The 25,036-nt window shown below is 42.1% G+C and overlaps 2 protein-coding genes across 3 annotated transcripts in view; both read right to left on the bottom strand.

Moving 5' to 3' along the window:
• Positions 1-7,128, bottom strand: part of LOC125523946 (ribosomal protein L29 family protein) — a 50,101-nt gene extending 42,973 nt beyond the window's left edge. Inside the window, exons 1-3 of one of the 2 annotated variants that reach the window (XM_048689019.2) lie at positions 6,805-7,128; positions 5,935-6,092; positions 3,705-4,150 (exon numbers count right to left, since the gene is read on the bottom strand). In XM_048689019.2, coding sequence (XP_048544976.2) covers positions 4,043-4,150; positions 5,935-6,092; positions 6,805-6,958 — 420 coding nt within the window. In that variant the 5' untranslated portion in view covers positions 6,959-7,128 and the 3' untranslated portion in view covers positions 3,705-4,042. Of the gene's footprint in view, positions 1-3,704; positions 4,151-5,934; positions 6,093-6,804 lie in introns of those variants that run through there. The other variant, XM_087535914.1, reaches the window with a different exon arrangement.
• Positions 7,129-9,611: 2,483 nt separating this feature from the next.
• EDA7 (embryo sac development arrest 7) lies at positions 9,612-16,515 on the bottom strand. Its single transcript, XM_048685574.2, has 16 exons — positions 16,219-16,515; positions 15,988-16,086; positions 15,421-15,512; positions 15,173-15,273; positions 14,735-14,825; positions 14,446-14,504; positions 14,238-14,358; positions 14,070-14,138; positions 13,420-13,472; positions 12,875-12,983; positions 12,599-12,769; positions 12,356-12,514; positions 11,997-12,089; positions 11,711-11,893; positions 10,742-10,932; positions 9,612-10,523 (listed from the first exon to the last, which is right to left on the bottom strand). The coding sequence occupies exons 1-16, from the start codon at positions 16,364-16,366 to the stop codon at positions 9,980-9,982; spliced, it is 2,283 nt and encodes a 760-aa protein (XP_048541531.2). The 5' UTR covers positions 16,367-16,515; the 3' UTR covers positions 9,612-9,979.
• Between the last annotated feature and the right edge of the window lie 8,521 nt (positions 16,516-25,036).

The following is a 25,036-nucleotide window of genomic DNA, read 5'->3' as shown; positions in this document are numbered from 1 at the left end:
CTTTGGAGACACCTGTAGAGCACCTTTATAATCACCCAGTTACGTTGTGATGTTTGGTAGTACACAAAGTGTTCCTCCGGTAAACGGGAGTTGCATAATCTCATAGTCATAGGAACATGTATAAGTCATGAAGAAAGCATTAGCAGAATACTAAACGATCGTGTGCTAAGCTAATGGAATGGGTCAAGTGAATCACATCATTCTCCTAATGATGTGATCCCATTAGTCAAATGACAACTCATGTCAATGGCTAGGAAACATAACCATCTTTGATCAACGAGCTAGTCAAGTAGAGGCATACTAGTGACACTTTGTTTGTCTATGTATTCACACAAGTATTATGTTTCCGGTTAATACAATTCTAGCATGAATAATAAACATTTATCATGATATAAGGAAATAAATAATAACTTATTATTGCCTCTAGGGCATATTTCCTTCAGTGGCACGAGCCAGCGCCGGGGGCTGGGAGACCTTTAGTACCGGTTGGTAACACCAACCGGTACTGAAAGGTTTAGGGGTTTTGGTTTTATGATTTATTTTTCCTTTAATTTTTTTCCATTTAATTTTTTTCATTTGCTGGTATTTTATGATATTACATATTGTACACGTTATGCATATATATAAATAGAATTTCTCATAGAACCGATCATATATATATATATATATATATATATATATATATATATATCATCGAATGTCTCGCACCACCATTCACACATACACATGTATATATACAATTTGGTATATACAATTTCTCCTACAATTTGCAGATCATTACATGGAGGCATTATAGCGGTAGCGGGTAATAGAATTCTCCTTTGGGATCTATAACCTGGCCGAGCAAAAATCCCGCTATTTCCTTTTGAAGTGCTCGTACGCGAGTATCCGGTAGGACCTGATCCTGCATCTCCTTCATCTTTAAAGAAGAGATCAAAGTATACATGTATTATTAGTTGTGTGTATATATAGTAGGTAATGATGTAAAAATTATGAATAGTGTTCTGGCAAACGTACCCATTGGTCTCTATCAGTTCTAATCCTTTCGGTAGTCATCATGCGAATGTTCTCGCAAACATAGAATACACATAAATCAGTCCCATGCACCTGCTTCAGGGCCTTTACAAGAATAGAATTCAATCAGATAATAATTAGTTAAGCATGATAATTAATGGTATTGAAATTAGAATTAAAGATATGCATGGTAGCTAGCTGGTACTAGCTACTTAATTAATTACCTTGGGTCGGATCAATTTCAGCTCTTTTATCCGTGGGCCTTCAACCTGTTTGATGAACTTTTGTCAAGCCCTGCCCGCCGGCAAATAAAATGAATGAAGGAGTTTTTTTTAAAACTGGCATAAAGGAGTTATTAATTAGTTGGTATCAGGAAATGACGACCTAAAAAGAGGCCGACATATAGTTGGATAATGATTGAAATTACCTGTTGACCATCCCCTTCATGATTTCGTAGTTAGCAGCTTTTTTAAGTAGTGAGTCCAGTACTTGAACTTTTCCTTTGTCAACTTCAATGATTAACAAGATCCAGTGAAAACTGCATGCGCACACGTTTGCATATATAATTAAGCGGACATGTGCATATATAACTCATCAAAAAATTGTGGAGAGTCATTGCTGAAGTTTTTCAGTTTATTTCCCCTACTAATATATCTGAATTACCTGATCTGTGGAATTGAAGTAATAACTTGATTGGTATGGCATGTATTGCATCCATCTGGAGCTTATGGACATTGCGAAATGATTTGTGTTTTCAAGGAGTAGTGTGGAAAGATATATGGATTCTTCTGGAAAAGCAAGTGTGTCGCTTCATCAATGGAAGATTCTCTGCTCGGACACTCAATCAAAATTGATGAAGGAACACATGCTTCTGCTAGATCGGAGAAGAGGATTACCTCGAGATGAAGAATAAAGTGAACACCAGAATTGATCAACATGGCATCTATCTGAGGTCCCATTCCAGCTGATGTTGATGCTTATGTGATAGTTAGCTCCTGTATGAATTTCCTTATGCTCATGATGTCGGTCGGTCTGAGAACTTACTAGCTCAGGTACTTCGGTTTAGCCCCAGCGTTGTGAATAGTCATTATGTGTTTCTTTTTTGCCTCGTTTTTAATCAAAAGGGGCGGGGGACCCCTTTCGATCAAAAAAAAACTTAAAAGAAGAGATAGAGCAACCTACAGCGATTGCATAGGTGTCTACGAGCACCGAGGACAACCAACAAGGAGCTATGCCACAACTAAACAAAATACCAAGCGATACATACATACATACATACATACATACATACATGCATGCATGCATGCATACATATGAGTATTCCACATATGTGCAATGGTGGTGCAATGAACATAATACTAAGATAAGACAACAAAGTGGCACCACTACTAACTAGTAACTACTCCCTCTGTCCCATAATATAAGACGTTACTACATCCAATATACTCACATGTTGAATGAGATAACATCTTATATTACGGAAGGACTAATTCATGGGAACCTCACGCTTGATACTTAGGAGTATTCCACAAGATACGTGCATCATCAAAGGACAGACGCGGCAGTGACCCCCCGTGCTGTCGGCCACATCACGAGCAGGTATACGATAGAGCATGGACTGGCCCCATTATCTATACCTAATTAATAATAAAGGGGCTATTGCTTCTTGAAATACGTCATGGAAATGGCCCCCAAAATTGTAAAATATTACCCACCAACGCCACCTATAAGTGATAAAAAAACGCCTCACAAAGGGAATCCCTCGCCTGGGTCGGCCCATGCAGTAGGGACCTCCTATACTGCGCCTGCGCACTAGGAGAAGACGCAGCGCACCCATTTGGGCCGGCACATGTCCATGCGGCCTGTTTTTAAAATTTTATTTTTATACTTTAAATAACTTTGGGCTTCAAAAAATTTCAAAAATTAAAAAAATGAGAATTTTGAATAAAATATTTAATAAACCATACAATGTTTGTTGATTCACAAAATGTTCGTGTTTTATGTAAAAACTTTGCTTATTCAAAAAAGTTCGAAATTTTGAAAACAATTTTTGGGAAATCCGAAAATGTTCATGGGTTTTATAAAATTCATGTATTAAATAAATTTTAATGAAATTGAACAAAATTTTGCCAATTCAAAGAATGTTCATGAACAGAAGAATATCCTAAAAATTCAAAAATTGTTCGTGACTTACAAAATAGTGTACTCATTCGTAAAATATTCGCTGATTCAAAAAATGATCATGCATTTCAAAAAATGTTCATGAAATTAAAAAATGTTCGTTAAATCAAAAAAATGATCATAAATTTCAAAAATTGTTCCACCAATTTCCAAAACAATGTTCGTCCATTCTAGAATTGTTCGCCGATTCAAGAAAATTGTTTTAAAAAATGCAAATAGTATAAAATGTTCATGAATTCAAAAAATGCTCTTGATTTTAGAAAATGTCAAAAATTCGTAGAAGTGTCCATGAAATTGAAAAATGTTGACGATTTGCCCAATACTGACAAGTGCTGCTCAAGCGATGATAGTAGTGCGTGATAGTGATGGAGATGCCCGTGCGGCTGGTGCCGGAAGGATTGCTCATGTACGTATTGTTTACAAGACACAAGGACACAAGGACACATTTCCTGTCCTGCATTCACATGATAAACAAAAACATTGCACGACTAAATGAATGAATGGCCGACTGAAAACGAAGCTCTGGCTACGCAGAGCCAGAAATGAAACCAATGGACATCCATAACACATTGTGCAAACAAACAGCCGGATGGTACTTTGCCACACACACACACACACACACAAAGAAAAAGGACGGTTGCGATTATTCCAACACAAGTCCATTGACGTTCATCTGGGGAACTGTCGGGGGCGATTCTCAAGGATTGCTGGTCTTATGCATCTCACGGGGGGAGGCATACAACACAAGAAGGGAAAGCGAGCAAATTCGTTCTTTCCACTAGATAGATGCTAATTCTGCTACGGCTGCTGCTTACGGACAGTAGTAGCGTGGCGCGGCGTGGGTCGGTCACATGGCGTTGATCATCCGCTTCATCTCCGCAGTCCTCCTCGGGTCAGGGTCCGCAATCGCCCGCTCCGTCAGCACGTGCTTGATCTGGCACATCGATCTCTTCACCTGAAACAAACAAACAAACAAACAATAGCGGGGCGAGTCAGGTTCTGCCGCCTAAGGAACAGAAAAGATGAATTGGAAATAAGACGACACTCATGTGCGCGCTGGTAAGTAACTTTCAAGTCCTGTTGTTGACTCTTGGCAAGAATCAAATGGGGGCCGCGGTACCCTATGAAAGCAGGTCATATCTCCATACTGAAAAGATCACCAACAACATACTGTTGACTAACTGTTTACTCACTATTTCCTGAAAATCATGTACCCAGCGCTAAACAGAGTCCTAACAGAAAAGATGTCTTGAACAAAAAAATATGCTCATGACAAGAAAGAACGGGTCACGTCGACACTTAACAAGAACCACATGGAGGAAATGCTAGCCTATAAAGCAGGTCATAGACCCAGATTGAAAAGATCATCAACAAGATGTAGTTGACTAACTCTTCCCCCATTATGTCTTGAAAAGTAAGCACCCAGTGCTCAACGCAAAATAACATTAACAAGTGACCAGGCTGCACCAACGTTTTGAACACTACCAATGAATTATCATTTTGAAGAAAAAAAAGTAGTTACCGTCCCCACGACACCATGGTTTCATAAATTTTCCCTAAAATTCTGCAAAAACAAATTGTTTTTCAGCATGTCCATGCACCTTATTATTTCACTGATGCAAAAGAGGTACTTCTGTGCTTCAATTTATCACGAAGGCCAATATTTGGGAGCAAAAAACACTAGGTGCAGACTACACGGCTTCTTTGGTTACACAGTTTGGTTGTCTGAACCAAGGATATTCAAGGACAATAAAGTTAAATGAAGACTCAAAAAGACCGCAATGGAGTAACTTAACAGGACCTGTAGAATAACCAATGGTATATCTGACTTTTAATCCATCATGAAACTAGAGCCACCAAATTGTAATTCTATTAACTAGCAAAAAATGTGCAAGTATCATAAATATGTGATTAGATAGAGATAGCAGGGGTTCCGAAATACAACAATTTGACTTGCAGTGGGCATAGCTTGCCATCCACAGGTGGAATGAGCAAAACAAAAAGTATGTTACAATTATTTGATTAAATCAAAATTCGTTGCACATGGACATGGTTATGTGGACTGAGAACCAAAATATGCAGTGACCAATGTTCAGCACTATGACCAAGACACCCGTGATTTCATTAAATTTTCTCCAATTCTGCAAAACTGATTTGTTTTCCAGTATGTACGTGCAGCATAATTTACAAAACAGGCGAAATAAAAATATTCTGTTAGCCGCAAAAATAGCAATTCTGTAGTTTAGTTTATCACAAAGCCCATTGTTTCTGCGCACTAGACAGTATCTTTGATGACAAGGTTTGGTTATCAGAACCAATGATATTCAAGGACAGTAAAGTTCATGAAGAATCGAGAATATAGCACAACTTATTTAGGTCACTCCATGGAACAACTTGACAGGGCCAGTAGAACAGCCAATGTGACTTTTAATTCATCATGAAACTAGAGCCAACTGCAGTTCTATTAACTAGCAGAAAATGTGCAAGTATGTAAAATATTTGATTAAATAGAGATGTCAGAGGTTCAGAAATACACCAGTTTTATTTGGCAGTGGGCATATATAGTTTGCCATCCACACATGGGGTGAGAAAACATCTTACAAAAAGTATGATAAAATTAGTTGATTAAATCACAAATTGTTGCAGGTGGACATGGTTATGTTGACAGAGAACCAAAATATGCAGTAATAAGCAGTTAACTGCTTGAGGAATGGTGTTAGGTTGTGGCAGCAGATATACCTTGGAAATGCGCTCCGGATTTGGGAAACGCATGCTCTCAGAAGCCAGCATCTGGCGTTGAGACATGAGCATGTTCTTTTCCTTTAGAAGGACATACCACAGCTTATGAAGGTCATCCCAAGACTTGAGGCGCAGTTCAGAAGCCTTCCAGCCACGACCTGCCAATTAATGAAACAAAAGGGGACACCCATAAGCTTTCTTGACAAGAATGACATCACACCTCCTTTCAAAAATAAAAGAAAAAAGAAAACATCACACCTGAGAGACGCAAAAATCCTAGTGCTATGGCATGACCTTACACACCACCATGACAAAATTTAGAATCATCGCAAAGTACCAGACACTATGGACGGTGCCTGTCTCATACCTTTGTAACGTAATCTGATCTGATTACATTGTTAACTGATACGGTTAAAACATGTTTGTTTTGGCTACTCTGTAATTAATCTAATAACATGGTATGAGACCCCAGCCTGATACAAATTCGATTCCGCTGGAAATCCTCTGTGATGGATGATAACGCTACAGCGGCTATCTATCTATCTATCTATCTGCCTGCCTCCCCATCTCCGGTTCTCCTGTCCAGCCGCCGCCGATGGACCCACCCAACGCTAGCGGCGGCGCGAGCGAGCAGAGCCGCCTTCCAGTATGTCGCCATCGTTTCCGGCGCTCTATATGGCCACCGCGCAGACCGCGGCCGCAACGCCACGTGAGAAGAGATACATGAGCATCAAACTCCGGTACTGATTGGCGTTACAGAGTGGGTACCCACTAAGCAAACAAACTAGAGTCTCTGCCCATTCCGTCTACACTACAACACTGGGGTGGAAAAGTGAGTTGGGGGCGAGCGGGAGGGAGGGACACACGTACCGTAGTGGGGCGCGGGCTGGTCGTCCTGGGTGCTCCGCTCGACCTCGAAGAACTCCTCGAGGGGGTTCTGCGCCTTCCTCGCCAGCGGCGTCGAGGCGGCGGCGGCGGCGGTGGAGAAGAGCCGCCTCGCGAGCGTCCTCGACAGGGAGAGCATCGCGGCGGGGCTGGATCGAGGGCTCGGGCGGATACGGGGGAGGAGAGAGCACGCGCGCGCGCGCTGGTATATTCTTCGGTGAGTCGGGCGGCGGCGGCGAGCGGACAGGGTGACTGGGGAAGGGAATGGGAAGGAGGAGAGGGTTCGTCGCCCGCCAACAGGCTAACTGGGCCGGGCCTAATAAAATAAGGTGATAACTTGTACAGGGGTCAGTTCGTAATTCATACAGTAGATTCAGACTGAGATTCGCAGTGATTTTTCTTTTTGTTCGTTGTTGCTGTGAACTAAATATATTAGAGATTTCAACAAGGGACTGCATACGGAGCAAAATGAATGAATCCGCAATTTAAAATATGTCTATATATAGTTTATATTGAAATTTTTAAAAAAGACTTATATGTATTTAAAAACGGAGGTAGTATAAGACCAAAATACGATATGTTATACTCCCTCTGTCCGGTAATATAAGATCGTTTTGCGAGCTAAGGGATGATTTGAAGACGGGACCACAGCATGCCCATCTCGTCGGGCCTGAAAGCTTCTCGAGTTGAAGAAATCTTAGAATCTTCTCAAGGGAGTCCCCGTTTCGAGATATAGGAGAGCAAATTTATGGGAATTATTGCCCTTACCCTCTCGACCGTGTGGTCGTGCTCCGAATAAGTCCCCACGTCTCGCCCCTCTACATGATTCCTCCTTTTGACGTTTGCTTCATGCGTTGTGCTACAATTAGTCATAGGAATTTATCATTTGGAATATACTTCCTCCGTCCCAAAATAAGTGACTCAGCTCTGTACTAATTTTGTATTGACGGAGGGAGTACATTTTTTAGCAATAGCTGGTTGGAATGCATACATCTGGAAAGGAGAAGATTATCGATCGTCTCCCAACACAAACTACTATATTCAAGATCATGGGACCCAAGTGTAGCTGTTGTTTTATTGTACAAACAATTAATTAAAGGATCTAGAGATTATAATTAATATTCTAAACATGACAAGATTGACTCAATCTCGAGACATTCATCTGGTCTTACCCGGGGGTGTTACGCCAGGAAGTTCCTCAATTATGCATCTATTCTAGAGCGGTTGGTTCTTCCGTTGTCGTAAAATACATGATTTTCCGGTAAATCAAAGTATCAAAGCACATGTGTTTTAATTTTTCCTTTTTACAATTTTAAAGTACTTTAATGATTATTTTTTACCATTTTCGTAGAACCGAACACCAGCGTTTACCTAATCTTTTGTTGGAGAAACATGATCATGCATAGTTAGTTGGTTCCTTTAATGTAGGAGCAAACTATAATTTGCAACCAATCAATTATTTATTTGTTTTCATAAGCTTTTCAACTTTTGCATATCATGAGAATATTGTGGATAATATGTTGGAATTGGGCTATCACTTTAGTCCTTAATGTGTTGTCATTTTATTGCAATTATGAAACAAACACACTAACACGCACACGAAGGGAGAGAGGGGGGAGGGGAGAAGACCTCATGGTGTTGTGTTGAAATAGATTATGTGGACCTGTGGGGTGACGACGTCTTGAGTCATGCTCAAGGGGTGTGCGATTTTTTACAACAATATACTTTTGAAAAGTCAAAAGAGTGCAAGTTTGATCGAGTTTTTAGAAAAATATATCAACATTCACAATACAAAATTTATATCATTTTATCCATCATAAAAAGTAGTTTCATATTTTATCTACTAGGTATTGCAGATATTGTTATTTTATTCTATAATCTTGGTCAACATTCAAATGATTGACTTGCACGGAAATCTATACAGCTTATATTCTGAAACAGATGGAGTACTATATATTTGAAAGGTTATTATTAGTTTTATCACTAAAATATTCACGTAATTGTAAAATTATATAGAAACAAAAAATAAAAAATGTTAAAAGACATATAGAAAATAAAAATGGAAAAGCAAAAAAGGTAAACGTAAATAGAAATCATAAAAATACATAAAACAAGAAAAGGAAAGGAGAATAATTAATTAAACAAAAACATAAATTTAAATTAAATACAAACTTAAACAAAGATACAACCATGAGCAGCTGGATCTTGCAGTAAGCGAGATATAGCCTTTGCGGATTGGAAAGAAGGATTCAGATGCGAAAGGAATTTTGCCAGGATTTGAAGATAAAACCCTCAGCAGCTATATCTTGCAATCAGATAGTCTTTGAGGATTGAGAAGTGGGGTTTGCGGATTGGGAAGAAGGGTTTAGATGCGAAGAAAATGGATTTTGGTAGGGATTTGGTGAAGGAAATGTCTGTGTCTGCAACACCGAAGGCTGATAGCCCAGGCACACTGCTAGGTCTTTATATATTTTATTTTTGTAATAAAACACATGTTTTTCTTTAAATCGGCAGCGCCATGTATGGTTGGGCTCACCTCACAATATTATTTGTATCCCTTTAGTTATGAGCTTCGATCAATAAAGCATGTTATTTCTTAAAATAAAATAGGATTATATGCATTTTTAGATGCAGAAGTTTTTTCCCCAAGTGGTTAACACGAGAATAGTTTTATCTCCCAACACTTATTCAACACACGAACCATGGGACACCGCACCATCTCAAACGTGCAACAACCATAGCATTATAGGCCATAGCAAGGATCCAGCATATACGAATGAACACAAGCAGAATCACAGAAAACTCAACATGCCATCTTCTCTCTTTGGAAGTTAACATGTAACCAGGCCAGACAGAGAACAGGGTAATTCTGTGCCATGGTTCTTCTCATCAAAAAGCCATCCAGAATTCCTACCAAACCATATAATGAAACATCAGTCAAAATTTCTCGCTGGCAAACTTTTGGAAGCACTATCCTAACTCTTACGTAAAAGCGGGATACGGTTTTACACTGATCAGGGGATTACAAGGTGTGTGCCAGGAGGGCCGTTCAATGTCGCAGCGATGTGCCTCGGGATTTCAATATCTCACGCCATCTTGGTGTTTTCGACAGCCGAAATGTCGCAGCGACCTTCAAGTGGGTCATGCAAACAGAGGGTGCTCAGTCCCTACCCCTTCCTCTGCTCCTGCCCCCTCCCCTACCCCTACTCATACCCCTGCCCCTGCCTCTGCCACCGCCCCTACCACCACCTCTGCCTCCAAATTCACTTCCGCCCCCAAAATCACCACCACCTCCACTTCTGCCTCCACCTCCCCTGCCACGCCCGCCCCCGCCCCTCCTACCACGATCGCCTCCGCCTCCCCTGCCGCGACCACCCCCGCCTCCTCTGCCTCCACGTCCGCCGAATAAATAGAACTCGGCTTTGTTCTGCTTCAACCCCAGGGACTGCACGCTTCTCCTCTTGTAGTCTTTCTGCTCTTCTTCGCTGTGCTCGTCTTCTTCGGTGCGCCTTCTTGAGCTCCTAGGGTTGAAGGAGATCTCCCGTGAGCCACCGGGCCCGTACTTCACCTTGTCGAGTGCACGCGAGTTCTGTTTCCTTTCGAGTGCGGCTACCCTGTCCCCAATGGGCACAGCTTCCTCATTGCCAAGGGAGACACTGTTCAAAAATGCCTCGGCATGGCGTCCATCCTTCACTTCATACAACCTGTAAGATTTCCGCATTAGCATGTTTCTGGTGAGCAAGAATTCAGCAAATAAGAGTATATGACAGACAGTACAGCCAATTTAGTAGGGATGGATTCATACATACATTCTGGATACTCTGAGGTAATCTAAAATTGACACTCCCAGAAGCTTTCCGCAAAAAGAAAAAAGCTTACATACAACACAGTTCACCGTAACCAAAATGAGATGAGATCTCACCTTATACGCTTTGAATTATGCGTGTCATTGTCACTGTCAGACTCCGCTGACGCATCAGATGAATCAGCATCTTGTTCTTCTTCGTCTTCACTAACACTCTCGAAATGTTCCTCGATTAGATGAGGTTCCTTTGTAGCCAGTTGAGGATGGATTGCTTGATATTCTCTTGAATTTACATCAATTTCATAATCCTGCACATAAGATCGATGAATTAGAAAATCACACATGATTACCAATTTAGGAACAATTAGCTTAAAATGTGATTTGTAGTTAAAAAGCAGAGACAGGACATGATTCATGCTGTGGAGCACTGGGCACTGTAAACAAAGTTATGATAATGTACTGGTTTTAGCCTCTTTTCTTAAACCATGTGTTGGTTTTAGCTGAACCTCTCTTCTACACTCAGTTTCTCATACATAGTACTGTGGATGAGGAACAATTGTGTACAGAATACACAAATCCAAGGATATTATGTTATCAACAATGCTAGCATGCATACAGATATACAAGCTTTCAGTTTCAAATGAAACAGTGACATAGCTGAATAAGCATCAAGACAGTACACGATCAGGAAAACATCAAGGTACAAACATGAAATGCATAATAGAGTTGACCTGACAAAACTTTGTCACGGCTTAGAACTACCACAAAAACATCACATTATCAGGGTACCATGAAAGGATGGAGTAGCAACAAAAGATCTGACATCTACATTGCCTAAGAAAAGAGTAATTTCTTTTAGATATACACACTACCACACGTTTAAGAATTTGTTCTGCAAAATTACACTTTTTTTGCAAAGATTGCAGATAGCCATACTAGATCTGATGGGATTAGGCTCTTTGACACGCTTGTAAGAAAATGGTATTTTGGCCAAAAACAAGCAAGTGATACTGTCATGGTTTTGAAAGAGAAATTTGGGTATGAGAAATTTGATTCAAAAATCAAGTTGGAAACTGGAATGCATACCTTATTTTCAAACATTTTTTGGAAACGCGGATCAGTCAACAATGCCTTTTTCATATCTAGTTTCATTTTCTTCTTCCTGATGCTTGATTTACTAGCATTCTCCACATCAGCATCTATTTCCTCTTCCGCTGTCCGTATATCGTCCAAAAGTTGCCGGTTAGCCTTTGGTATTTTAACAACTTGCTGCACGAGTAAATTAATATTGGCACTCATTAGGTATGGTAAGGATCACACACTGACAGATGCCAGATATAATACATACAAGGAACAGATGAGCAAACATTACCGTTATACGAGATTTCCTTAGGTCTGCTAGTTTCTTGGCCTTCATGTCATTTTGAAGAGTCTCATAATCAGCAATATGAAGTTTAGCCCGTTGCTGGAGAGAAATACAGATCCTAGTAAATAGCATGTATGAAGTGTTCTTTTCTTCGATCCATCCACCGACAACAAATAGATATAGGAAGTCCACATTTATGTTAAACTATGTTGTCAGACTTATATATAGAAACTATTTTTACAAAGACAAACTGTGTACAGAATAAAATGTCCTCATGTTGGAAATTCAGGTGGGTAGTTGACAGCAACCCTACCTGAACTGTTCAAGTAAATTGCAGTACCATGAATATATGAACAGAAAGGTACCTTCTTATATAGATCGTAGCGTATCACGTATCCATGTAAATGTGCTCTGACAGCATCACTGTTTTTGTACTCAGAGAGACCCAATCGTTCCATCTCTTCTTCAGTCAAAAACTTGTAATCATCATATAATGTGTTTTCTTGTTTCTCTTCCATCTCCTCCTGTTTGAGTATATATGACACAAGGAAATGTCAAGGCAAGGTTTACTACACTAGCCAAAAGACTAATGGGGAGAATTCACTCACAGTTAAGTTATCAAGATGTGAGCACCACTTTGGAGCAGGGCCAAGTGCAGGAATGAAGTGGGCAGGTATCTGGCTGTTGTCCAGAGCTAATAGCATTAAACCACTATTCGGGAAGATGCAAACATCATTGATAGAGCCATTATCAGGTTCAATGCTAGTCATGTTGTTTCCCTAAAAAGGAAATAGTGAGATGAGGCCATCATCATCTAACAAAGAAGTCAATGCCACCCACGAAAAAATGAGGTCTAGCACTACTCAGAGAAGGATGGAACTCACTGTATTAGGATCCCAAACTCTCACTATATGCTTATCAGCAGTTATCAGTTTAGGTTCCGAAGAATTAAGTGTCTGGTGCCACTTGATATTCAAAATTGGACTGCCATACCTGCAATAAATAAAAAACACCTGTTACATGCTTAGTGAAGAGTACAATATCTAACAAAAGAATGATCAGCTATTTAGGATTTAATCGAGCTTGATATCCTTCTGTATAAAGCCTATTCTGATCTGGAGTTGCAAGATTCCAATGAACACAGAATACACATTTAGAAGGCATAGAGGTGTATTTATATCAGCTCCAAGTGGTACTGTTCTGTATGACCGGGATAACATGATATTAGAAATATAAGGTCCCATTTGGAATGAAGGATCACAGGGGAATCTCGTCAGAAACCCAACATGTAGTGATATGGATGTTTTCTTTCCTTCAATCCGATAAATTCACACATTCCTAATGGAATCTAAAGAAAAAAATGTTTGAAACTGATCTTGCATAACAAGCAAACAAATTTCTTCCCGTAATAAAAATATACAGATCTTACATGTGATCCTTGACTCGCAGAGGCGAAGACATGCGTATATCATATATAGATACCTGCAGGAAATCCAACCGCAGCAAACAAATTGAATATCGTAATTTTTAGAAATTAGATTATCAGCATTATTAGTTTGTTAGACAGGATGATCCTTTCATCCAGCCAATGAGTACACAACAAAATCAGCAGTCATCACATGACTTCGGGGAAAAAAAAAGAGGCTACCAAGCCACAATTACCTTTAAACTCGTAGTAAGATAATCAATGGCAGATCATATTTTTTGAAATAAAAGATACCAAGTACTCACTCCGTCCGGAAATACTTGTCGGAAAAATCGATGTATCCAGAACTAAATACGTCTAGATACATCCATTTCTCCAACGAGTATTTCCAGATGGAGGGAGTAGCTATCAGAAGCAAGTGCACAATTTGAACAAATATTACATGTTTAGCACAGTAACATAAGACAAATGAAGTAAAACTACATGAATCATTCTAGAAATAGAAATAACGCCAAATTTTCTATGCATTGCAAATCAATGAGATCACTGCTTGTTAGTTCTGACTGGATAATGTCAGATGGAATAATAAAAACTTCAAATGTTTCCTGCTGTAAAAATCAAATAATAAGAACATAGCAGATGATGAATCGAACCTTTCCTATGCTGCTCCCTACTGCCAGAAGGTACCCTTGATTTTCATCGAACTGCAAAGACGTGACCTCCTGCAGTTTTGAAGCATAAGAATCACCAATACAATGTCAAAAAGTTGCAGTATTAGTGTATTATTACTAGCAAGTTGCTGATAAGGCACAATAAGATACCTGGTCAACATCTTCAGAAGAAGAAGCTGTATTAATTCTGCCAACAGAAGACTTCCTCCTCATATCAAAGCATTCAACCGCACCGTCCTCACCACCACAAGCAACAAGCCCATGTATCATACTGGGAGTACCACCGAAAACAATGATAGGTTAACAATACTCAATAAGAATTTCACTCCAAAGACAAGAGTCCATAAAAAAGAACTACCTCCGTGTAACCACATTTATTGCCGGAGATTGGGAAGAAAGGGATGCGAGGAACCTTCCCTGCAAAATTTACAATTTTAAAATGTGTGCATGTTTATTCTAGAAAGACTGGAAGCATAACAAGAAAAGGCATCATTGCGGCTCTATGCACAGTGGCTTTATATTCAAAATAACCTGCTTATACTTACTTAATATTAGTTGTGTACTAGCAGTGTCACGTAAATTATGTGAGAGACTATGGATAACCAAATAACTCTATATTCATGAATAATCAAGGACTCAAATCTGACCTGCTCTAAGTTGATTCTATACAGATCTGATGACGAAGCAGCACATAGCAAGTCGCAAGACCAGCAATCATAGGCCAAGTCCCTTCCCATTCTGTTAATATGGATAATAATATCAGTATGTAAATTTAATATTAGGACAAGCAAGGACTATATACAAACTCCTCATCGCCATGGTATCACTGGCTGTTATCATCCAACACAGAACTTCTCTGTTCAAACCAAACAACACATACTTACAAAACTATTGGTGGATAAACCTTGACGAGCTCAAGTCAAAGACAACAGGCAAAAACTTACAAATGGAGGGAGTACTAGTAGTAGCATACATCAAACAATATGTTGTAACTAAAAATGATATATAACAGGACAAGCTATATATATATCAGAAAAGCAATGAAATGAAAACTAAAGAAATATTAGATGACAGAACAAACTAACCTTGGAATTCTCACGCTATAATGGCTTCCGTACTTCGCATGCAAGCATACAGAACGATCAGCACACAGGAACGCAAGTTTTGAGTAGTCATCACCAAGGACCTAAAGAAAGATACAATCAAGTTTGTTACGTCGAAAACATTAAAGCAGCTAAATAACGCGTGACCTGTGTTTTCAAGAATAGAATATTAAAGAAGACTGCCCAGCAGTTGAGAAGACATATGTTTCACTATATTAAACTATAAGTACCTCGAAATCAATAATTTCTGAGATCATGTGCCTCTCAAACTTCATTGACAATTCCTTCAACTCAAAGACTTTCATTTGTGGGGGGTAAATACCTGGAAAATACAAGGCATGAGAATTACATATGGATAATTTTTAAAGCTATAAGTTACAAAGAGTGAACTACATATGGATAATTTCCTTACCACCTTATGACTAGCACGACTATCCAGAGCTGGAATCGCTTTGCGTTCTTAGAAGCAAACAAATTAAACTATTCCGACCCACACCAGCAAGTCTTATATTTCAAGCTCGGTTCGCTCTGCTGGGCTAACTCCTCCAGGTGAAGAGAGGACCAAATCTCAATTGCAGATGGTGGGTTGGGTGCTGAAGGCATGCCGCATAAAGACTACACCTTCACACAATCTATGTTGAGTTGAGTTGGCAAACTAATTCCTTCAACGTTTGTTAGGCTAACGTGGCACTCTATTTATCATCCTTCTGAATTACATTACTTAGCATTTTTTTTCTTCATATCACGGCAACATTGACACCGACTGGAAACAAGGAGTGCTTTGGTTGCGTGTATACCTGAGGCGATGACGTACTGGCCGTCGGGGGTGACCTTGATCCTGGTGGTGGCGGTCTCGAACCTGAGGTCATGGATCAGCTCCAGCCGGCGCTGGTACTCTGAGAGAAATCAAGCAAGCAAGCAGCAACGGCACCATGAGTGAATCGATAAAAAGCAGACAGAGAGAGGAGCAAGCAAGGACCAGGGGGGGGGGGGGGGGGGGATTTCTGAAGTCGGGGGCGGTGGCTTGCCTGCGTCCTTGCGGAGGGAGCGCTTCTTCTTGGCGAGGACCCATGGGGCGACGTAGTTCCTGCCGGTGACGGAGTAGAGCTTGACGCCGTTGATGGAGGTCGACTTGAGCGTCCCCACCCCGCCGCCGCCGCCGCCCTTGGCGGCCATGCCCACCCTCGAGCGCGCGCGCCTGGCGCTGGCGGCAAGTGGGCGGGGTTTGGGGAGGCTTGGAGGGGGCGGGGGTGCTGGAGGAAGAAGACTGCGGCGACGGCGGGAGAGCGAGCTGTGGGGAGAAAAGGAGGAGGAGATGGGATGGGCTGGGCCTTAGGGTTTAGGTGCGGTTGCGGCGGCTGGGTTTCGCTGGCTCGGCTCGCTGGGCCTAGGGTTTCGACTCTGCTGTTTTTGTTTTTGTTTTTGTTTTTCTTCCGGGCAAGCTCGTGGCTAACAGGATCCTTGCTCACGCATCATAGCCTTCCCCTGAACCTTTCCTATCTCCTCTAACCAGAGTTTTTATCTCGAACACGGATTTGGTCTTTTTTGTCCATTTAGCTCAGCTGTAGGAGCGACTCGTCCGCCCTCGTCTGTGTTTTTACCCAAATTCTTCCATGTGCACGCGCATCATTTGGGCATCTATGTGTTAATTTTTTGTCTTCTAATGTATGTGGCTGTTAGTATTAAATGCAAACACACTGATTACCCCATTCCAAAAAGAACAGATCCGTACACATTTATTTTGGAGTTCTAAATTTTAAAAAGTCATATCTTTCAAACCGCTCATCGAAATTTAGATCCATTTTCACTGCTGAAACTCTTGCGACGAGATCTTTGAAAGTAGATCCCCCATGGGTATATTTCGACGAAATTTTTTCTATGCCAACTTTAATGCTATATGGTGCAACTTTAGTACTGCATCGTGCAACTTTTTCCAAAACTATTTTGACTTCCTATGAGATTGCAATCTAGCAACCACGATAACTTTGTTGTGCAACTAGTCTACTGTCCCGACTAACTACCTAGTAGTCGATGTGCAACCCTCGTTCGTTGGCTTGTAATGTAGTCTAGTTGCACACACATATGCTCAGTTGGCTTGTAATGTAATCTAGTTGCACATACATTAATGTTTAGTTGGCAGGGCTATTGGCACACGCATATGCTTAGTTGGCGCGGCAATGTAGTATAGTTGCACACACATTGATATTTAGTTGGCAGGATTATTGGCACACACATATGCTCAGTTGGCGCGGCAATGTACTCTAGTTGCACATATATTGGTGTTTAGTTGGCAGGAAGATTAGTTTGTCGAAACATCCACATGCGGGATCTACTTTTGAAGAGCACGTCGTGAAGGTTTCAACAGTGAAAACGGATCTGAATTCCGACACGCGGTTTAGAAGGTATATTTTTTATAATTTTGAAAACCAAAAATTAATACACGAAGGACAAACACGAGAAACATTAATGCAGCAATATGTGGGCATTCATCGCGTGAGAAAAGACCATATAAGGGTGATTAATTAGCAGTGTCTTTTTTAGCACTTTTGAATTACAGTAATTTTAGAATCAGGTTTCCTAATTGGGACAAAGGAACAGAAAGTCTTCTGAAAAGCAGGCCGCCCAGAAGCGCTAGTGGGCGCCCAGCCGCCCGCTAGATGCGTCCGTGTTTTCATGGCTACTAGTAGTGCATCCAATCGGTCGATGCACCTGGTCCGTTTGGTCGGTTTTTGCCAATTTTTTACAATTTAGACAATCTATGCATATAAATACAAAAAATAAAAGGTCACATAGTTTTTACATCACAATAAATAGCTTACAACCACAACCAAATGAATTTCAAGCTGTCCAAAAATACATTGGAAGAAAAAGAGTCAACAGATCTATTGGTTGACTACGTGAGACCGCATATTGATGGAGTCATGGATCAGGAGGTACTCGGCATTTCGGTTACCGGTCCTTTGGGTTGGGCCAAGGTCCTAAGACTTGGCGTGTATCCAAGGTTTTGAGATAATCTCCGTTATCTTTTGGAGTAGTTTGGATTGCTTATCACATGTGTCACATGGTATAGTCTTTATTATCTTTGATCCTAGATACAACTGACTTATTTGTAACCCTAGACATCACCGGTATCTATATAAACCGAGGTGCTAGGGTCGTAGAGGACGGATTCATTCACATACAATCTCGCGGTAGATCATTTGTACTTTGTACACCATGCAAATCACTGCAAACAAAGCAGGACGTAGCGTATTACCTCTTCGAGAGAGTCCAAACCTAGGTAAACACCGCGTCTACTACTACTAGTAGAATGCCCGTCCGTTGCTATGGGCTAAGAATCATTAAGGTCGTCTCTAAGGAGGTCATTTCTCCCTCATACGTCCGGGCATGTATGGGTGTCCAGTGGGCTCCCCAAAATTCAACCATCTAGGCAGTTTGAGCTCCCCCAAACCCAGACCATATGTGATGGAGAAATATGGTTGTCCGAACTATCCTCCATGTCATCTCCAGCGTGCGGGCCCAACACAAAACCCCACCCCACGACGCACCCTTCTCTCTTCCTATCGCCTTCTCCCCTTCCCGCCCAGTTCCTGACGTAGCGGGACATTTCTTGTTGGAGCGCTCTCCTTAAAACTAGATGACTCACACCTAAACTTCACCATGGTGCCCTCTATCCTTCACACCGTACTTCCCCACAGACCTCCAAGGACGAATCCCCCGCAACCGCCCCGCTCTGACCCCCTCCCCCAATGTTAGTGTCGATCCACCACCGCTTTAAGGGGAGGCGTGCACCGGTTCCACCACCACAAGTGCAAAGGCCCATGTGTAACACCCACGATGCGGCTATATCTCCCACGTGTCGAAGCACGACTTAGAGGCATAACCGCATTGTAGGCATGTCGCAAGATGGGTAATCTTTACACATCCCATGTACTGAATAAGAAAGAGATACAGAGTTGGCTTACAATCGCCACTTCACACAATACATAAGAATAGCATTACATCAACCAGATACAATCAAGGTCCGACTACGGAACCAAAATAAAAGAAAGACTACCCCTAATGCAAAAGATCCCTGATCGCCCCGACTGGGCTCCACTACTGATCAAATGGAAACGAAACAACACAACGAACACGATCTTCATCGAGCTCCTCCTTGAGCTCGGTTGCGTCACCTTCACTGGTATCATCGGCACCTGCAACTATTTGGAAGTATCTGTGAGTCACGAGGACTCAGCAATCTCACACCCGCAAGATCAAGACTATTTAAGCTTATGGGTAGGAAAAGGTAGTGAGGTGGAGCTGCAGCAAGCACTAGCATATATGGTGGCTAACTTACGCAAATGAGAGCGAGAAGAGAAGGCAAAGCACGTTCGAGAATCTATGATCAAGAAGTGATCCTAGACTACTTACGTTCAAGCATAACTCCAACACCATGTTCACTTCCCGGACTCCGCCGGAAAGAGACCATCACGGCTACACACGCGGTTGATGCATTTTAATTAAGTTAAGTGTCAAGTTTTCTACAACCGGACATTAACAAATTCCCATCTGCCCATAACTGCAGGCACGACTTTCAAAAGTTCATAACCCTGCAGGGGTGTCCCAACTTAGCCCATCACAAGCTCTCACGGTCAACGAAGGATATTCCTTCTCCCAGGAAGACCCGATCAGGCTCGGAATCCCGGTTACAAGACATTTCGACAATGGTAAAACAAGACCAGCAAAGCCGCCCGATGCACCGACATCCTGATAGGAGCTGCACATATCTCGTTCTCAGGGCAACACCGGATAGGTCAACCTACGAGTAAAACCAACTCTCAAGTTTCCCCGAGGTGGCCCCGTGGGCTGCCCATTTCGGACCAACACTTAGAGAAGCACTGGCCCGGGGGGTTAAAATAAAGATGACCCTTGAGTCCGCAGAACCCAAGGGAAGGTGATAGGTTGTTAGTGCAAATGGTAAAACCAAGGTTGGGCCTTGCTGGAGGAGTTTTATTCAAAGCGAATTGTCAAGGGGTTCCCATTATAACCCAACCACGTAAGGAACGCAAAATCAAGGAACATAACACCGGTATGACGGAAACTAGGGCGGCAAGAGTGGAACAAAACACCAGGCATAAGGTCGAGCCTTCCATCCTTTACCAAGTATATAGATGCATTAATTAAATAAGAGATATTGTGATATCCCAACAAAATATCCATGTTCCAACATGGAACAAACTCCATCATCACCTGCAACTAGCAACGCTATAAAAGGGGCTGAGCAAAGCGGTAACATAGCCAAACAACGGTTTGCTAGGACAAGGTGGGTTAGAGGTTTGACATGGCAATATGGGAGGCATGATATATCAAGTGGTAGGTATCGCAGCATAGGCATAGCAATAGAGCGAGCAACTAGCAAGCAAAGATAGGAGTGATTTCGAGGGTATGGTCATCTTGCTTGAGATCCAACAAGGAAGAAGAACGAGTCCATGAAGAAGACAAATGGACGTAGTCGAACGAATCCTCACAAACGCGACGTTATCGGAACCAACCCGAAGAAGCAACACCGGAAAGAAGCAAACAACCATCACATAAACATGGCATGATGCACAACCAAGTATGATGCATGTCCGGTTTAAATATGCATGGCATGGCAAAGTGCAACAAACAACACTACAAATTAAGTGAAGCTCAATATGCAACGAGTTGCATATTGACGAAGCACCACATTTGTTTATTTAGTTCGATCTCGTTTATGTACCCAACAATATTAAATGTTGATTAACATGGCAAGAGGTGAAGCAAAGTAAAACTACCTATCTAGGCAAGTTTAAATGAGGCCGGAACAATAAGCAACAAGTCCAGAAAATACTCATGTGCATATTTATGGATTTGGTACTGTTCTGCCCTAAACCATATTTTAGAGTTATTAAACATGCAAACTAATGCCACCTTGTTAAACTAGGCATTTTTCTACCCCATTTACATATAAAGTTTGTTTAAATCCGAGCTACGGTTGATTAGTTATGAATTAAATCATTTTAACATGACAATTAAGCAAAACTTAAACAAACAACATTTTTAACATGCATGAAAGTGGCATATTATTAATCTACACAAAATTCTAAGCATTTTTCATATAAAGTTTGTTTTAAACCGATGCATGGTTGTGAAGTTAGGATATGCATGAAGTTTAGGGGCTATACTGTAAAACGGCATTCTCTGGAATATTAGGAAATTCGCTGAAAGGAAAAAAACAACACTGGGCCGAATCTGGGACAAGCCCAACAGTGCACAGGGGCTGGAGGGGGCTGCTTACATCGGGCCACTTGGCCAGAAGCGGAGAAGCGGCTGGGCTTCGGGAGGCTGGGTCGGTTCGCTGGGTCTGGCTGGAGCGATGGGCCGGCCCACGCACGGCCAACGGGTAAGTGCGGATCGGGGACCTCCCGATCGAGCGAGGCGGCGACAACTCCAGTGCTCCGGCGAGCAGGTGGCGGCGGGGCCGAGCGAAGGGCGTCGGAGGACAACGGATCCGGAGGTGGCGGCTCCGTTTCCGGGCGAAACCAGCGAGGGGAGGCGAGGGCGGCGCCGAGAGAGCTTCGCTCCGGTGAACTCCCATGGCGGCGGTGGTTCCTGTAGGGCGGCGGCACTGGTGAGGAGCAGAGAGAGGGAGAAACAGAGGCAGAAGAAAGGAGAAGGGGCGCGGTGGCACTGGCCTGCTGGATCTGGCGCCGTCGGGCGACTCCGGTGGTGGGGCTGGACGGAGAGAGGAGCCAGGCCTCCTCCCGATGCTGCAAGCACAGTGTTGCGGGCACTACAGCAAAGCGACGGCGGCGCGGTGCGGGCGTCTCGGGCCCAGATCGGCCCGGGACGGGCCGTGGATGGGCTCCGGCGGGCCTGGCGCGGTGGGGGTGGCTGAAGGGCGACGTGGCCTCTCGTGAGTGGCTGCACGCGGCGGCGCAGGCGGCGGTTGGCGAGCGGGGCGGCGCCAAGTGGCCGAGATGGGTTCAGCCGGTGCTGAAAACGAGGAAGGAGAGGGGGGTTTCCAAAACTGGTGGTCTAGGCCTTCCTTATATAGCAGGGAGGCTAGGGTTTGGATCTAGGGGGTGATTTGGAGCCCTCCGATTGCGATTGGATGGTTCCAGATGCGCGGAGGATTAGGTTAGGCCTAGGTGGGGCTAGAGGGCTGTGCAGATAGGTTGGACTGAGAGGAAAGAGGATGAATGCAGCCCGGCGTCTGTTTCCGGAGATCGAAAACGTCCGACGATAGACCGGCTATACTGCCGCTATAGTTTAACGGTTGGGCTATCAAACGAACTCCGAATGCGATGAAACTTGGCAGGCGACCTACTAACAACATAACAACACCGCACGCCAACTTTCATCCCATTCCGAGAAAAATTTTCCGGCCACTTATAAAATAATATTTCGGAGGTGTCACGGGCGCGTTCAAGTGTGTCTGGGCTCAGAACGGACAGCGGAGAGAACAGGGGAACCCAGACGATGCAAGTTTCAAAAACATGATGATGCAATGCACATGATGCAATGACAATATGCACACGCAAGCGAATGACATGGCAACGACGGCGAATAACTGGAAGACACCTGGAGCATCGGTCTCGGGGCGTCACAACACTCCACCACTATGAGAGGATCTCGTCCCGAGATCTAGGATGGCACCGGAGGGAAACGGAAGAGGAAGAGAAGAAGTAAAACTAAGTTGCTTCTTTGACAAATGAGTGAAACCAAAGAACCTTGAGAGGTTAAACAATTGAAAGACAGAATAGACCAAAGATGAACAAAGTTGAAAACCTCCGTTAGAAAAGAGGAACAAGGAACATTGCGAAAAACCTTGAGGTTGAAGGGCAAGATATATATTGAAACCGCTCCGGTTAAAACAAGATAGAGAAGGATTAAGAATGATATAATTTGGACAGCACTCTGGTTGAGAAGGGAGGCAAAACTTAACAGAATGGGAAGAACTTGAGAAGAGGGTATGACACTCCGGTTAAAAGGATAAGCACGAGAAGAACATGGTCCTGACAATCCGAGATGATGAGTGAAGAGAGCAACATCACAATGCCTCCAAAACAAATGAATGGAAAACTAGATGGTTGGAAAGAAAAAGAACGGAGAAGACGAATGACAACTCTCGCAAATAAAATCAAAAGAGCATGCTTACGACGAAAAAGTTGAACGGAGTTGTTGGAAAACCAACAACGAAAAGAGTAAGCTTGTTGTGGGCTTATGGAAAACATCTCGAAAACTTGAGGTGAAATTCTGCCACTAACGGAAACAATAGATTGAATTGACATCAACAAGGAGATGAGAAGCTTATCTCACCAGAAGGATAAATGAAGAACTTGGGTCATTTATAAGTACCATAAATAGCAACGATCCTTAGGGAAAGCTTTAGGTGAAATATAACCCGAGATAACTCCAATGAAGAGATTGATGGGTTTAAATATCTCATTCCTGACAAATTTTTAATCATGAAACATGAAGGGAAATTGTCAAGAAAGACATAACACCATCTCAAAAGATAAGTTAGAAAGAATTGCACTTTGAAATGCAAGATAAAGAGTACTTGAGCTCCTCTGAAAAGAACCTCGATGAACACTTCGAGAAGGAATTAAATCCTTGATGAACCACCATGTTGAGCCTCCATGAAGAACTCCGGAAATAAAAGGATGATCAAAAGGAAGTGAATGATGAAAATAATAAGATTTGAAGCCTTGCAATTATAGGATGGAGCTTTGCGATGAGATAAAGTGGAAACTTGGAACTTCGGAAGAAAAGATAAAGCATCTCGAACCGAGAATGTGATATGATGAACCACTCCGGAAAGCAGAAAATAGAATGCTTGGATGAAACAAGAATAAGAATTATGTTATGCGTATCCTTCACCAATTTAGATTGATGACAAGCAATGGATTTGGCATACTACTTATTCTCATAGAAAGGATTAAGATAGAAATAGCGCAAACTTGGGAAAATCTTCAACGAACCACCGGTAGGATTGGAAAGAACGAATGAATTGATATGATAACCATGGGAGAGAATCTTGAGCAAACCACCGGTAGGATTGAAACAACGAATAAATTGATATGAAAACGAAGGAAGAAGAATCTTGAATAGCCACCGTAAGAATTGAAAATGAAAGAAGTAAAGATAAAGAATCACCGGGAAGAATTAGAGAACGAATGAAAATACTTGAGAGAATTTAGATACATAAGAACGAAGAGATCACGAGCTGATTAGAGAATATTTGAATGAAGCACCGGTAAGATTTAGAGAATGAGAGCTGAAAGCTGGAATGAATAAATCTGAGATGATGGGCTCCGGAGAATCAAACTGAAAAGACTCTTGAATTGCTCCGGAAGGGTGAAAAGCATTCTCACAATCGAAAACAATTATGAGAGGATGGCATCAAGCTAGAATCACGAATCTTCGAGAGAATGGACAAGATTTAGAGAGAAATCTTCTTCGGGCTTCAAATCCGAGAATGACCATGATAAACACCACCATGAATTGTTGAGATACTCCGGGATGACGAATAGGAAGGTTGAGCCAACGGTGAAAAGAATTTGAAAGATCTTGGAGAAGGCATTTGACTGATGATAATTCATTCTTACGTCAAACTTGGAGAAGAATCTGTGAGTACCCTGGGAAAAATAGAAGAGTCAGATAAGATCCTGGAAAAAGACCTGTGGGTTAGGGCCCACTCAAGAGAAACACCGTTGAAATGATTTGAAGAGAGATTGCACCGGTTGAGTTAAATGGCTTGAATGAGATAACAACCTCGAAATAACTTGAACGGATTGGGAATGGAAACGTGAATCTTCCGAGATATCTTCGGCACTC

This window comes from Triticum urartu, chromosome 7A (genome assembly GCF_056163025.1).
Source record: "Triticum urartu cultivar PI428250 chromosome 7A, HENAU_Tu73, whole genome shotgun sequence".
Classification (NCBI taxonomy): Eukaryota; Viridiplantae; Streptophyta; class Magnoliopsida; order Poales; family Poaceae; genus Triticum; species Triticum urartu.
This window is presented reverse-complemented; position numbering and strand designations above follow the sequence as displayed.

Excerpts from the sequence above, each read along its gene's own strand:
- EDA7 (XM_048685574.2), bottom strand. The coding sequence starts at position 16,366 with ATGGCCGCCAAGGGCGGCGGCGGCGGCGGGGTGGGGACGCTCAAGTCG. Across the intron at positions 15,274-15,420 it reads CAGAAATTATTGATTTCGAG|GTCCTTGGTGATGACTACTC; the intron begins GTACTTATAGTT and ends ATCTTTCTTTAG. Across the intron at positions 13,473-14,069 it reads TAGGGAGCAGCATAGGAAAG|GTATCTATATATGATATACG; the intron begins GTTCGATTCATC and ends GATTTCCTGCAG.